This window comes from Physeter macrocephalus, chromosome 20, assembly GCF_002837175.3.
Source record: "Physeter macrocephalus isolate SW-GA chromosome 20, ASM283717v5, whole genome shotgun sequence".
In the NCBI taxonomy this organism is placed as follows: domain Eukaryota; kingdom Metazoa; phylum Chordata; class Mammalia; order Artiodactyla; family Physeteridae; genus Physeter; species Physeter macrocephalus.
Window position 1 is genome coordinate 68,178,570 of NC_041233.1, and position 16,316 is coordinate 68,194,885.

General features: G+C 42.7%; 1 protein-coding gene across 9 annotated transcripts in view; it reads right to left on the bottom strand.

The window, feature by feature from the left end:
- NRAP (nebulin related anchoring protein) overlaps positions 1-11,095 on the bottom strand; it is a 69,073-nt gene extending 57,978 nt beyond the window's left edge. For 7 of the 9 annotated variants that reach the window (XM_028481089.1, XM_028481088.1, XM_028481091.1 and 4 more), the window contains exons 1-7: positions 10,821-11,095; positions 10,407-10,501; positions 9,745-9,832; positions 5,011-5,115; positions 2,469-2,573; positions 1,047-1,151; positions 5-109 (exon numbers count right to left, since the gene is read on the bottom strand). In XM_028481089.1, coding sequence (XP_028336890.1) covers positions 5-109; positions 1,047-1,151; positions 2,469-2,573; positions 5,011-5,115; positions 9,745-9,832; positions 10,407-10,501; positions 10,821-10,892 — 675 coding nt within the window. In that variant the 5' untranslated portion in view covers positions 10,893-11,095. The remainder of the gene's footprint in view (positions 1-4; positions 110-1,046; positions 1,152-2,468; positions 2,574-5,010; positions 5,116-9,744; positions 9,833-10,406; positions 10,502-10,820) is intronic. The other 2 variants (XM_028481086.2, XM_028481087.2) reach the window with 2 other exon arrangements.
- Between the last annotated feature and the right edge of the window lie 5,221 nt (positions 11,096-16,316).

Genomic DNA, 16,316 nt, shown 5'->3' on the forward strand with positions numbered 1-16,316 from the left:
TTACATCACTTTGAAGCTGTCCCGCCGCCTTGGCCCGGAGAAGCTCAGGGGTATCTGCCACTGTGCTGAACCTGGAGATGTGTTCGTCATGCCCTCTCTTGTACTCCACCTGGTGAGGGGACAGCACAGAGTCAAGGTCACACCCCACAGCCTTTGTAGGACCTCTCCTTGCGGCTGTCCTGAAGCTACACCATCGGGCAACACTCAACACAAACATATGGCAAGTCTTTCTGGTTTGTTCTACGGGGTCCTCTCCAAAAAGCATCAATGCTCATGTGTTAAGTCCAAGAGAGTGCCAGGAACTTCTAAACAGTAACAAATATTCATTCATCTCCATAACAATCCCATAAGGCAAGACTATGATTTTCCCCATTTTACAAAAGAGCAGCTGAGGAACAGAAAGGTTAAGTAACTTGCTCATGGTCCCACAGGTACTACGTGAGAAAGCCAGGATTCAAATCCTAACATTCCAGCTCTAAAATCTGAGCTCTTAACCAACAAGTTGTGCTACTCTTCAGGAGGTTCTACCATCCACTTAATAAAAATCAGTGTCCTGGGCTTCCCTGGTGGCACAGTGGTTGAGAGTCCACCTGCCGATGCAGGGGACACGGGTTTGGGCCCCGGTCCGGGAGGATCCCACATGCCGCAGAGTGGCTGGGCCCGTGAGCCATGGCCGCCGAGCCTGTGCGTCCGGAGCCTGTGCTCCGCAACGGGAGAGGCCACAACAGTGAGACGCCCGCGTATCGCAAAAAAAATAAAATAAAATAAAAATCAGTGTCCTTAATGCCAACGCCACCACAATAAATTATTTGGTCCAGTCTTGTGGTGAGCTACATGGTCTTCTCTCCGTGTGATAGATGCGGCCCAAACAAGGCACAGAGAGTGAATGATAGGGAAAAGATAAGAACATAGTTTTCTCCATAATATCACACTAAGGGTACCTACTGCCCCAAAGCACTCTCCTTTTGGATTTTATCTGAATCCCAGGGGTTCACTAATGACAAACATTAGCGTAATCAGTGGTGAATAAGCGCTAAGACACTCACTTGGCTGGCCAGCTGGTTGGCTATCTTGGCCCTTTGATAAGCAGGTGTGATCATGGCTGGAAAGCTGCCCTTGCCCCACTGTTGCTGATAGTCTTCTGCGTACTCCTGTTGGTCAGACCAATGTCAGCATGAGAACCAATATGAAATCCAATGAGAACGAATAAAACTGCAATAGCAAGCACATCAGAACCAATGCAATTGGTTCCAAGTATAAGATACTTGGAAAATATTTCAGTCACCTGGAATAAATTTGAAAATGTTATTCACTTGGTGATTTAAATAACACCTTCAAGGCTGAAGAAAGCATATTTCCCAGGTCAAAGGGTTTCTCCTTCAACGTTTATATTAAACTATGTGGAACCTGGCACAACCCAAGGGATGCCCTTTAACTCAAAGGCTTGTATGATAACGCAGCAATTATTATGCAGAAGACTTTCCGGTACTAGAGACAGTTCTACAGCACTGGGAGTGAAATGTCTGCTCTTTTTTGCTCCTTACTTTTGAGTATCTCTGATGGTCTGTTTTCCACCTTAGCAATTGTGTTTCTGTTGTCTTCTTTCCATTTGCTAAAGAAAAGTTACTAAAGACTAGCAATATTTTCCAGAGTGGTTTCTTCAAGGGGCAGGTGCCCTGGGTGTATGAAGAGGACTAGAGGGTACTTTGTGCAGATCACTAAGGATTTCCATAATCTGGGCTCAAACTGCCTTTTCTACGATGAAAACCTACTAAGATCTCTCTTATGGTGCTACAGGTCAGAAATCTAAAATAGGGCATCAGGGCTGATTCCTTTTGGAGGCTCTGGTGGAGAATCCATTTCTTTGCCTTTTCCAGCTTCTGGAGGCTGCCCGCGTTCCTTGGCTTATGGCCCCAAACAGTTTTGACCTCTGCTTCTGTTGTCACTTCATCTTTTCTCTGACTCTGACCCTCCTGCCTCCCTCCTTATAAGGACCCTTGTTACATTTGGTCCACCCTAATAATCCAGGATAATCTTCCTATCCTTACCTTAATTAGGAGTTTGGGTTTAGCAGATACAAACTACTATATATAAAATAGATAAACAACAAGGTCCTACTGTATAGCACAGGGAACTATATTCAATATCTTCTAATAAATTATAATGAAAAGAATCTGAAAAAGAATAGATATATACATATAAATGTATGTATATGTATAACTGAATCACTTTGCTGTGCATCAGAAACTAACACAACATTGTAAATCAACTATACTTCAATAAAAAAGAAAAATCCTTACCGTAATCATATCTGTAACATCCCTTTGGCCAGGCAAAGTAGCATATACACAGGTTCCAGGGATTAGGACATGGGAATCTTTCGGGGAGGGCCAGTATTCTGTCTACCACAATCTTAAAATAAAGGAATACTCAAACTAATTGCTAAAGTAACTTTCCAGGGCCCTTACCTCACCCAGTGACTTTTGAGCCTTAGCCATCCTTACGACTTCAACATCTGGCAGAGCTCCTGGGCGCCAAACATTCCCTTCCCCATATCCAGTCCAATAGGCTCTCTATAGAGGAAAAACACAAATGTATACAAACACAGACCCCACACATTTGCCTGGTAAGATCCCCCTACCTACACCACCCTCCCGGCAACACTCACATACATTGTCAATATAAGATAGAAAAAATAGACATTCTCTAAAAACTATAAACTCCTCTTGCTTTATGGTAGGTCTCACCTAACCAGAATGTGCTTTTTTTTTCAAACTAGAAAATAACCTAGTATCCTAAATAACCAAACTTTCTGAGATTCACTTATATCATAGAAGAGTTCCAAATGTAACTTAACATTTCTTGGCTCGTTATTGCACCAAGATGGGCAGCAGGGAGTTGCTGTGGACAGGCCATCTGAGATTAATCAGCACTAGTCAGCCAAGCTTCAAAAATCTGCTGCCTGTTGTGTGCCAAGCATTAGATTAAGCAGTTAACACTAGGAAAAGAAAATCAAAAAAGAAAAAAGAAGAAAAAATCAAAGTTTCTCTTTTAAGATACTTGTGACCTATCTATGGAGATAAAACTAACATATGAAACAATGAGCTATTAGAGAGCATTTGTGTGCTTAAATGTACTGTATTGAAGATAAAACACAGTGAGAGTTCTGAAAAAGCAATCTGTATATGATGGCCCCTGTTTTGGACAGGAATTTGAGCTGGTCCTCCAGGGGTAAGGTCAGTTGACAGATGATGCAAAGGGAAAAAGAAAAACATCTACTCTAGGAGGTCAGTTCCATGAAGGCAGGGATTTTTATCTGTTTTGTGCACTGATGTATTCCAGTAGTGTGGAACTATGCCTGGCATATAATACTCAATAAATATATGTTGAATAAATTCTCAGAGTGGGGACTGCCATGAATAAAAGCATGAAGGCAGTGATAGGCTTCATGTGAAAGACCATGAGGAGGTGGGCTTGATTCGAATTGGGGGTAAGGATGAGGAACCAACTGGGCTGGAGGTGGGGCAAGTTGCACAGACCATCTTTTGGCCATCTGGAAAGACAGATCATTCACATGTGAAAGTATGCTCAATTACTCTCCCAATCAGGGAAGTTTAAATTCAAACAGCAAAATACAGGTTGTTAAAAGTTTTATCTGGTAATACCAAGTGTTGGTGAGTCTGTGGGAGACGGGTATTCTCATACTCTGCCTGTGGGAATATAAAATGTACAGCCATTTTAGACAGAAATTTGACAGTTCGTCCACTAAAATTAAAAAGGCACAGACTCCTGATCTAGCAACCTCATTTTCCATTATCTAGTCTAGAGAAACACTCACTGTGTCCAAAAGAGGTCTTTTGCACAAAGGTGTTCACTGCAAATTCATAACAGAAAAAAAATGGGAAAAACGCTGCCCATCAATAAGAAAGCATGATACATCCTCTCTTAATGATTGTACCCATGATCTACCCACCTACAACAGCTTAAAAGGTTGCTGACAGAGAAACATCTCCAGGGTATTTGTTGAGCGAAAAATGCAAGTTGTAAAACAATGCATATTGTTTCATGGAAAAATAAAATTATACATTTCAATAGAAATATACATCTATAATTTTCCATAAGAAATACTAGCTGATATTTATTGTGCCGACCAGTGTTCTAAGATCTTTACATTTATATACTCTTTTAATTTTTACAATAGTTCTGTGAATCAGGAATTGTTTGAAGTTCACTTAAAAATTGAACTTAAAGAAAGCCAAAGAAAAGAATGGTTAAATAACCCATTAAAGGTCCTTCAGTAAGTGGCAGTAGTCATATATAAATGTACGTAACAAAAAAATAAATTATACAGCTATTAATTTGTAAATGAGGAGAGAGAGTCTGGAAGGATACCCACAAGACTGACAACAATGGGTGCCTCTACAGAAGGAACTGAGATTGGAGATAGTGGACAAAGGGTTACTTTGCACTGTTTGGACTGTTTTATGTGGATCATTAAAAACAAATGGTTGGGGAATTTTGAAATGATGAGGCTGTCAATAGAGAATGACCACAAATTCTCAGGTGATGGAAAGAGTAAATCAGAGACAAGCAGGAAGGTGTGTGTGACCAATGTCACATGACAGGCTGGAGAGGGGCAAACCCAGGAGAGGGAAGGTCCTCACAGAGGTCCAGGCAGGAGATGATGGGGCTCAGCTGGGATAGTGAAATGGGAGGGAAGGGGTGGAGCTGAGTGAAGGGTCAGAAGAAGAAAGGGCAGCCTTGTTTTCCAGGCTGGTGGCTGATCCCAGTGACAGAAACACAGTGGTTGGAAGGGAGAAGTCAGTGAGCTTGGACTGGAGCAGATTTGGCTGAGGTGATGCTGGGTCTTCTGCAGACAGCTGGAATTACAAACTGGATAAAAGAAAGTGTAACCAATGCCCTCTAGAAGTAATACTGATAATACATTTCATTTGCATAGTGTGTCATTCTTTTCTCTGTTTCCAAACCCATTTATAACTCTTCCTTCACCTCATCCACCAATGGTTGCCTGTTAGGTGCAGCCGCCCCATCCTTGGATTTCATATCCCAGTGAAAAACCGATTTAAACCGTTTGCCATCGTCTTGGTCATCGATCTGCACAATGAAGATATTATCAGTAATGTTTCCATCAGAAAAGAGAAAGGAAACAAATAATATACAGCTAAACTGGGGCGGGGATCCTAAGTCTCAACTGCAAAGCATCTTAACTGCACTACAAGCCATAGCTGTCAGTGTCACCACAGCTTCATCTGTACCACCAGCCAAAGGGCACATAGAAAACACCTGCTGCGTGCAAAGCTCTATTTAGCAATGTAATTAAAAAGGCAACATCTCTACGAGCTAATCACACAACACCAAGTGTTCAGCTTAGAAAACACTAGACATTAGAGCAGTTGTTCTTAACTTTAGCCTGTGCAACCCCCAGGGAGCTTGTTAAATGCTGGCTCCCCAAATTCATGTAGCTGTTCTCCTATGCTTTATAATTTCACCTTTCACATCTTGATCTATAACACACCTTGAGTTAATTTTTATGTATGAGGTAGATATCAAGGTTCATTTTTTTCTACGCAAGTGTCCAATCGCTCCAGTACCATTTATTTAAAGATCATTCTTGCTACATTGAAATGCGGTGGTGCCTTTGTTGTAACTCAAGTGACCACATATGTGCAGCTCTATTTCTGGATGTTGTATTGTTTTCTACTGGTCTGTCTGTCTATTCTTACACCAATACTATGCTGAATTAATTACCACTACTTTTATAGTAAGTCTAGAAATCTGGTAACCTAAGTCCATTGATTTTGTTCTTCAAGACTTCTTGGCCTTTCTAGAATCATTGTATGTACATATCAATTTTAGAATCAGGTTGTCAATTTCTATGAAAAACACCAGGATTTTGGCTGGGATTGCATTGAATGTGTAGATCAATTTGAGGAGAACTGACATCGAACAATATCTTCATGACTTTGGAATAGGCAAAGATTTCTTAGGGAGAACATAAAAAGAACTAACAACAAAAGAAAAAAATCAGGTCTTAAGTCCAAACCCAGATATCATAACGTATGAGATCCAAGATGGGGCCCAGAAACCTGCAACTTTAACAAGTTGAAGTTTAAGTCATTAATTTTACAGGTGAGGAAAGAAGCTCAGAGAAGAGAAATGAACTTATTGAAATCATTCAATGATTTAGCAGAGCCAGGTTCACAATCCAGGCATTCTAGTTCCCTGTCAAGGGCACTTTGTCTGGGCTTGCTTAACGCTGCACTAATATGTATACTTTAAAATAGATAAATTGAGAGATCTTAACATGTTTTTTCCCTTGGATTTTGAGAAACTACCACAAACATTACACAGACTCAAGGCAAAGTTTCTTGTTGGCAGCTCCACTGATATTTGGGGCCAGTTTGTTATTTGTTTGGGTGGACTGTCTAGAGCACGGCACTACGCTGAGCAGGACAGGTGGTCTCTATCCACCAGATGCCAATAGTATTCCTACCTTCCTAGTTCTGTCCCCCAAAAAAGTCCCCAGACATCACCTGGGGGGCAAAACTGCCCTCCTTGAGAGCCACTGACTTACGGAATCAGAATCACATGACCAAAAATAAACAGGAAGCCGTATTTGCTGCCCCGTCTCACAGGACAAATCCATCATGGGGCGGGGGGTGGCGGTGGGGGCCGTGTCTGCCTCCCCAGAGACCTTTCACAGGACTCGTGATTATTCAGAGGAAGCAGGAAGAGAGAAAAAGCCATAAATGTTAATAGTGGGGTAAGGAAGCATTAAGGGCTAAAGTTCATTCTCCAAATAGAAGGGAACCCAGATGTTCTATTCTGCTAAAAGTTCCATTCACACCTACCAAACAGGAAATTTTGTCGTAGTAAATATTTATTTATTCATTTACTTTTTAAAGAATGACATTTTAAAATCAGAAAAATGTCAACCTGCTTCAAATGCCAACTTAAAATCTTTACTTTTCTCCTTCATCACCATTACTGAAGCATCCCTTTCTTTCCTTTTTTTTTATTTTAGCATGTGCACCATGAATCTGTTTTTTATTCAATTGGCAAAGTCTCTCAGAGAAGAAAAGGGAGTAAGAAAGTAATCCACCACCCTCCCTAGAATGGTTATAAGATCTGGGGCCTTGGGGACTTCCCTGGTGGTGCAGTGGTTAAGAATCCACCTGCCAATGCAGGGGACATGGGTTTGAGCCCTGGTCTGGGACGATCTCACATGCCGCGGAGCAACTAAGCCCATGTGCCACAACTACTGTAGCCCTTGTGCCTAGAGTCTGTGCTCCGCAACAAGAGAAGCCACCGCAATGAGAAGCCCTCGCACTGCAACGAAGAGTAGCCCCCGCTCGCTGCAACTAGCGAAAACCCGCGTGTAGCAACAAGACCCGACGTGGCCAAAAATAAATAAATAAATAAATGTATAAAAAAAAAAAAGATCTGGGGCCTAGAACGGACATCGTTGTCCATTAGATTTTTTCCCTGGTGGGAAAGGAGGAGAAAGGGGTCTCAGCAGTCAATTGTTCAGTACACACACACACACACACACACACGCATGCATGTACACACCCTTATGTATGTACACACCCACACATATGCGTGTACACACATGCACACATACGCATGTACACATATATGCATGTACATACACATGCATGTAAACACACATCCACCACACACACCGAGATAACACACACACACACACCACACGCATGCACAGCTGTACACACAGATATGTATACACATGTACACATACATATACACATGCATATGCACCATGTACACACATATGTATACACGTGTACACATATTCATACCTACATACACACATACATACACTCCCCACATGCACACATACATTTTTATACACATACACATATATTTACACAGATGCGAACAAATACACACACACAGGCTTCCTGAGAAGCTCACATCACTGTCTGTGGCTGGAAACAGAACCAGCAATGATCTTGCTGCAGGTCGGGCCTGTCATACAAGTTATCAGAAAGTGAATCCACTACCACCTCAAAAAAAGGTAAATACTGTGTGACCTGTTGTAAGAGCGTAAGGGGGACATGCCAGTTGATACCTCGCATAGGATGAAAGATACAGATATTATGGATCTTTTTGTAATAAATACAAATAGTACTCTGATGTATAAGTACGTCTCCTTGTGTTCAATCTGTCAAACTCTGGCCTCAGAACTGCAGAAAAATCTGGATGTTTGTAAACATAAATAAGTGCTTTTTTTTTTTCCTCCTAGAGGGTTTGCCACCCCCTAGGTACATGGGAGTAGACCAATGGAGCAGTTTAGGATACAGGTCCCAGAGTGAGACAGATCTGGATTTGTGCCCATTGAACAAGCCGGGTAAAACTCGGCAAGTTACTTAATCTCTCTGAGCCTCAGCCTCGCCAACTGTAATATGATAATATTACAGAGGGTTCTTGTGAAGAAAAAGTGAGATCACACAGATAACGGGCCTCAAAGAGTGTCTGGCACTCTGTCGAACTGAGAGCTAAATTCAGTATTGATTGTAATTTTGTGTAGTTGCCCTTAGACAAAAAGAGATGATAACAAACAACAACAAAAACCAAACAAACAGAGATGAAAGCAAAATCCTAAAAGAATTAGCCTTCTCAGTAATCTAGGATGGCTTGTGAATTCTTAAGGCTTGTTAATCCTTAGAAATCAATGATAAATGAACAACTCTCTGAGCCTCAGTTTCCTCACCAGTAGAATGGGATAATAATAGTATTTACTTTATTGGATTGTAATGTATTAAATGAACTGACTGTACAGTAAATACTATATAAGCTTGTAAAAAAAATAATAAACTCACAATTGGTGCAAAGCATTTAGTGAAATAAGCTATTTGGCAGTCTGTGTAGAGAGCCACATGATAATGATAAACTCAATCTAAACCATTTTCTTGAGGAGGACATGGCCTGGGCAGGCCGGAGAGTCAGGATGAGGTGAGGTAACATGAGGAAGGCAGATTACTAGACAGCCTTCCACCTCATGTGTCATTTTCTAATTTTAGAAAGCTGCTAGCTCCATCCCCAAAAACAACTTGTTGTGGAGCATGGGGGAGGGAAGTGAAATGATTCATCATTTTAATAAATGCAAGCATTTAATCAACAGTTATTTGACAAAACTCTACTGTTGGTTTTTCAAAAGAGGTTGGTTTATCAATATGGCCTCCTGGTCTATCCAAACATCAGTTCCAAATCGAAATATCTTTGACCTACCGCTACCCATAGGGAAAGAGATCTTAAACACTGCAAATAAACTGAGACACTACTGAATTCGGAGAGATTTAAGAGTACGGAACTAGAGGTTTCAATGTCTGTACCAAAATATCATGGGGAAAGAAAGGAAAGGCCCTTGTAATACTTTCCAACTATATAAACTTTGTTTTATGTATTAAGCACCTAGTGTATGCATAGCTTATTGCATCAAGGTGTCCAGAGCTGGCAGACACAGAGAGATTAAAATAGATACAAGGATCTCAGATATTCAAGCTAGATTATCCTGTGTACTGGCCTCTATGTTGTGGTAGGGCAAATAGCAATATTTGTTATTTAAATATACTTTGCTTGTATATGTGGAGAAAACGGGCAGGTTCACATCTAGGCAGAGACACTTAAAAACCTAACAGGTGCCTGAGCTAAGAAATCTTCTTTAAAGGCTATTTTGAAATTCAAAATTAAGTAACTTACCCCACAAATGGCCTCTGGAGATTTCCTCACATTTAGATTTAATGGAGTGCGACAGACACTTGTAAAAGTGTTGTTCTTGGGGTTATGGCTACAAAAAGTAGATATAAACCAAAATTAGAACTGTACTTTATCCAAGATGACTGACTATTCTTAAAGGCAGAGTCATTTTTTAAATCAAAAATATAAAACCTAATAATTAAATTCAAGATTTTCCAGGCAATGCGTCTTAAAGAAAACAAAGGCTAATCAAATAAATTCAACCTATTTAACTTAAAGACCAAATTTAACTGGAAATGATCACTTAAAAACTTTCTGAAGAAATAGAAAAGGATTCTGAAATTATTTAAAAGAAAACGTTTTAAAGCTTCATGCATATTCATGGAAATTACACTGTTCTGCACAATATTTAATAATTTGACATGAGGTTGTAGTGGACAGATTTGATCTTTTATTTATAAGAAATCTGAAATTTTCAACTTTCTGTCCATTGCATAAAATCCCGTCTTAGGTCTCTGTAATGATTGTATGGAAGTAAAAACTTTTGAGAAGGCATTTCTTGGATTTAACCCTGGACTGGGTGATTTGAACCTCTGGTTGGCTACTTGTTAAAAAAAAGATAAACACAACTCAAGAGGTGGTGGGAAGAGGCGTCAAACACTTACGCATGACAGTATGGCTTTTTCTGGTGACTCACAAAGTTATTAACCGATAGCATCATCTTGCAAATTTCACAGTGAAAACATGCTTTGTGCCATATCTAGAAATCAAACAGAAAAGATTTAGCAAAATTACCTTTTTTTTTTTTCACACTCAGGATTCTTAATATATTTCGGGGTAAAAAAAAATGAGCTTTAGTGATAAAATGGTGATAAAACACACACACACGGCTACGATACATAAATGAATCAAAAAAATTTGAGGCAATACAGGAGATGTAGCTAGAAATGGGTAGAAATGAAGAAAAGTGGGGAAAGCATCTTATTTTGGTGGTTTAAAAAAACCCACCTGTCCATATGTGAGAAGATAAATTTCTCATGTTTGTTATGATTCCCAAAGGCCAAGAAAAGTCTACTGACCTGGTCTAGACAGCTGATCTTCTCAGCAGGGTATACTCCGTACCCACACCTGGAGCAAGCCTGCACATTCATCTTGAAGTCCGAAGAGAGAAGACAAAGATAGGTAACAAGTGAGAAATCCAAGGAGAAGCCCCAGTCTAGTTGTTCAAGTCTCCAAAATCCTGACCCCTAGTAAATTTCTGTGGGCACCCTGACCGTTCAGAATCCAACTTCCACTTTCCTTTGCTGACCTTCTAGTTTGAAGTCAGCAGCTGGATGGTTTTTAAAGCTGCCACTTACTCAAAGGGCTATTTTGGCAACTTGCTCAGCACGCATGCGTCTGGGAAATAAGGTGGAGGTATTCCTAGCTGACATGCTTCTCTAAATAGAAACGTGAACTCACAACAGCATCACGTTTATGTGGATGACCAAATCCTCGTGTATGATTAGGCAGCATGTAGTAGTTTAACACTAACTGTGATCATAACCCAAGAAAAGAACTCAAAGGCATACACCACACCCTCATCCAACGACCAAATGAGAAAGCTTGCTCTGTGAGGCCTGTGAGTAAAGCAGAAAGTCCAGGTCCCCCCGCAAAAGAAATTAAAACAGGATTGATTCACTCCACAGGAGGGTAAATACCATATTTGAAATTTAGATTTGTCTATTAAAAATGTTTAATATTACTCGGCCATAAAAAAGAAATAATGTTATTTGCAGCAAGATGGATGGACCTAGAGATGATCATACTAAGTGAAATAAGACAAAGATAAATACCATATGATATCACCTATATGTGGAATCTAAAATACAACACAAATGAACATATCTATGAAACAAAAAAAGACTCAGACATAGAGAACAGACTTGTGGTTGCCAAGGGGAAGGGGGGTAGGAGTGGAAGACTGGAAGTTGGGGATTAGCAGAGGCAAACTATTATATATAGGCTGGATAAACAAGGTCCTACTGTATAGCACAGGGAACTATATTCAATATCCTGGACAAACCATAAAGGAAAAGAATATGAAAAAAATATATATGTATATATATGTGTAACTGAGTCACTTTGCTGTACAGCAGAAATTAACATAACATTGTAAATCAACTATAATTCAATAAAACTTAAAAAAATAAATAAAGATGTTTATAAGAGTAGCACGGCAAACTTATTAAGATATCAATTCGTGTGTAGCTTCTGCAAGAATGCAAAACGAAGAACGGATGAGAACTCTCTGAGGGCCGGCTTCTGTATGTTACCCTGGACCGTTCCAAGAAGTCCTTGCCTCCCAGGCTTGAAAGGGAGCAGCTTGAAGACAAACTCGCTTCTTGGCTTTGTGAAGCCCCTCATTGCCTTCAGGGGTCTACCTAAATGTCACTTAAAACAGACCTTCCAGAAACAGCTTACGAAAGATGGCACCACACCTGTCCCCACCCCTCAGCTCACTGCCTTCTATGACCCTCCCCCTGCTTTATGCTCTTCACAGCGGTTACCACCACCTGACCCCTTAAATCTTACTATATCTACTTTTCAAAATTATCCGTCGGCCTTCCCTGGTGGCGCAGTGGTTGAGAGTCCGCCTGCCGATGCAGGGGACACGGACGGGCTCGTGCCCCGGTCCGGGAGGATCCCACGTGCCGCGGAGCGGCTGGGCCCGTGAGCCAGGGCCCCTGCGCCTGCGCGTCCGGAGCCTGTGCTCCGCAACGGGAGAGGCCACAACAGTGAGAGGCCCGCGTACCGGAAAAAAAAAAAAAAAAAAATTTAAAAATTATCCGTCTCCTCCATCAAAATAGGAGCCTTGGTCCTTGTTGTCCTTTCTGTATCCCCAGTGCCTAGAACAAGGTCTGATATGGAAAAGGTGCTCAACAAGTATTTATCAAATCAAAGAAATCAACTTAATACACCAAAATACCTACAGGGGACAGAGGTGAAGCCATAGGTCACATGCCCCATCTGAACCACTCCACGCCAGCAATTTGTCATGAGGCAATCAGTACCCGGCACTGCCAAATATTATGATTTTTCCAGAAAAGCCAGATATCTGCATCTGCACCTGAAATTCTCTCTTTTGTAAAACACTGGAAATAAAACAGTAAAACAGAAACATGGGCAGTACTTAGATGGCAGGCTACCAATCAGTGATCTGTGGCCTAAAGAAAAGGCTCTGAGGAAACTCTGCTGGAGGGACCCCAGGTGGGGCAGAGAGAAATCAGTAGTGCTTTTGTGTGTTGGGAGAACCAGGGGGAGGAGGCCACAGAGCAAGTGAAGAAGAGCAGCGTTGCCATGACACTAAGGAGAGGGTGCAGTGTGAATTTCCCCACAGATGGAGAGTGGGCACAGTGCTGCCTTCTCAGCGTGGGAAGGAGGCGCTACGTAGGGGCTCTAGACCCAGGAAGATTCCCAGGCTGAAATGTGATCCAAGGCAGCCTGAACAAAGGGGAACAGCAAAGGCAAAGAACTAAGACCTATAGGTTCCCCAAAACATTTTGCTCTGTGTGGGATTTCTCCAGCCTTACCTGGACCTGGGCTGGAAGCCCCAGTAATCACAGAGAAAGAACTCTGCCCCCATCCACAGGGATGAGGAATCGCAGCCAGATTTCCTTTAAAGAAAGAAACTACCTAACACTTCTCTAAGGTTGTCATTGCATCGCTGCTACAAGTTCTCGGTCAGCCTTGCGAAAACAAGGATGACCTAAATGAAAGATGTTAAATTTGACTCCTACCATCACTTCTGCTTTTAAAAGGCACTTATTATGTATCAGAAATAGTGAGGAAAAACAACCCCGTAGCACTGGAAATGGGACAGTTTAAGGACCTAAAATGAACCCTCGTTGCTGGCAAGAGACACAGAGCCCTCATCTGCTTGATAGACCTTGCAGATGGTCTTCCCTGTGTCCAGCCGACCCCTCTCACATCCAGTAGAGCCCCTCCCCCTTGTCACAGTGATTACATGAGGTCCTCCAAGCCTTAGCCAATGAGCACACATGCTCTTCTGGCCCCCGGCATCGGTTCAGACAATGTGCGTTCGCCTGGGTTCCCCAAAACACAGAACCTGGGGCAAAGGCTTATGTGCAAGGACTTTATGCAGAAGTACGGCCCCAGGGAGCAGAGGTAAGAAGGCAGGAAATGGAGGGGGGAGAGTCAACACGAGGGTCCTTCCCCAAAGAAGCCACCGGACACTGGATCTCTTGGTCTCTACCTTCCAAGACGCCACACAAACAACTGCTACCCAGGAACGTCTGCTAGAGGAAGGAAGCGGGAAGGAAGTATCTGTTGGCCCCTGTCTCCCGTTGGTGAAAGTTTGGCCCCATTGGGTTTTAACTCCCCTACACATCCATGCTGTGTGTGCACCCAGGGAGTCCCACAGCATCTTACGCCTCAATAGCAACAGGGAAAAAAAGCAAGAGCAGCATGAGGTCAGAACTGTTGGCTGTGCTCCTGTGAAGGTGGCCAGGGCCCATACAGAGCTAGCTGCCACTGCCCAGGCTGGACTGGCATAAACGGGCAAAGGCCTGAGACAGGTGAGGCTAAGTGGATGGAAAGTGGCTCCTGAGAGGTGTCTGATACATTGTCCGATCAGCAGATGGCGAGCCAGAGCCAGACCCTGTAGAGGCTTGTTAATCCTTGATCTGGATGCTTTTGCCAACAGTGTCCCATATTGCTTTGGCTAATTTTTCTTTTAAGTCTTGACTCATAGGGAGATTGTGCTCAATGAAAAACCCCACATTTTGTTTCACATTCATGACTATCGTGTTCAGTATACAGGCCATCGATTTCCTTTTGGAACTTAAATGTAGCACTCATGTCTCTCTTTTAAACTGCATCCTGTTGATGGCGGCCCCAATTGCTTCAGCTGGTCAAGATCTTTTTGTATCTTGGTTCTGTCATCGAGCATGTGAGGTAATTCTTCCCAGCTCTGAATCATTTCCAGTGCCCTCCAGGGCCATGGATGCCAAATGGTTTTGAAATTACAGAGAGATGACAAATGTGAAGTAACAAGAAAGCTACCAAAGCCTTCACTCCGTCATCGTCACTCTGGTTAGACTGGGCTTGTTCCTTCCATGCTGGGGGGGTGTGCCTCCTTTAGTTTAGGTTCTCCCCAAAGTGGAGTTTGGGTGAGCACTTGGCTGCAGGTACTTTCTTTGGGAGGTGATCCCACAAGGCAGGAGTGAGGGTTTGAGGTGAGGGACCAGAGACAGAAGAGTCAATAAAGGGCACATCCTGATCTAATTACCACTGTGGGCAACTAGGGCTCAATCTCGCTAGGGACCCTCTGAGGGATCGTGTAGAATGTGCCCCCAAATCGTCCCACTGAAGGACAGGAGGCTGGGACACTTACCCACCCAATTCTCACCTCCCATCGGCTGCAAGTACTCTCAGGGGCAATAACCCCCTACACCTCTAGGGTACACCCTCAGCACAAGCTCAACAGACTTCTACGGCTTTGGAGGAAGCCCAGAGGCAGAGGAGCAGAGGGGTGCTACTGCAGGAACTTAAGGAGGTCCTGGCGCCACGCAAGGAGCTATTGGTGAGCCGAGGGGATGTGGCATAGGGTACCCCAAGGGTCCATCACTCAAGGAAACTGATTGTGCTAAGGGTAAAGGAAAGTGTTTGTATGAGGTACACCATGAACTCTCACTGTCCTTCTTTCCAGCTGATGGTGTCAATTCTGTTCCATCCTTCCTCTCCTCTGCACTGTGCAAGATGTGACCAATACTTGGGGTGGAAAATTAATGAAGCAAGGGCTTGTCTCTAACTGTCATGCTTCCCCAGGTCAGAATTCCCACCCCACTTCCACCCCCATCCCTTTATGCCTGGGGGTATTTGTTGGGGGTGACCCCATGGGTTTAGACAGGGGCAGAATAAAGCTCCATGGGCACCCGTTGTTGACTTCAGAGTCATGTTCCTCCGTGCAGTCATGAGGTCTGTGCACTAGATGGTGGAGACCACAGTTAGGCAAGTACCTTTCCTCACCTTGGGGAAGCCTGAACTTCTGCTGTGGTTGCCTTTCCCTGGTCCAGAGGACCACAACACACACTGTGGGTGGGGTGGAGCTTTCCCTCTGAATCAAGAAATGGATATTCCCAACTGCTGAAGGCCACAGAATCAGAAAGGAGGCAGCCCTTGGATTCAGGATACATAAGTCTAGCTTTCTGGGTCCAGTCAGGGGAGAGAAACCACCCAGTAATCTGAACAGGGAAAGGTTGATACATCAAATGATTAACTATAACAGGGGATTGTAATATCAAGAGTAAGAAGTAAAGAGAACTTAAAAAAATACAGCTATTACAGATATAGCACACTTGCAGATAACATATATATCAGTTTGCTACGGCTGCCATACAAAGTGCCACAGACTGGGTGGCTTAAACAACAGAAATTTATCTTCTCACAGTTCTGGAGGCTGGAAGTCTGAAATCAAAGTGTCAGCAGGGTTGATTTCTTCTAAGGCTTCTCTCCTGGGCTTGTAGATGGCCGTCTTCACTCTGTGTGTATCTGTGTCCTAATTTCTTCTTATA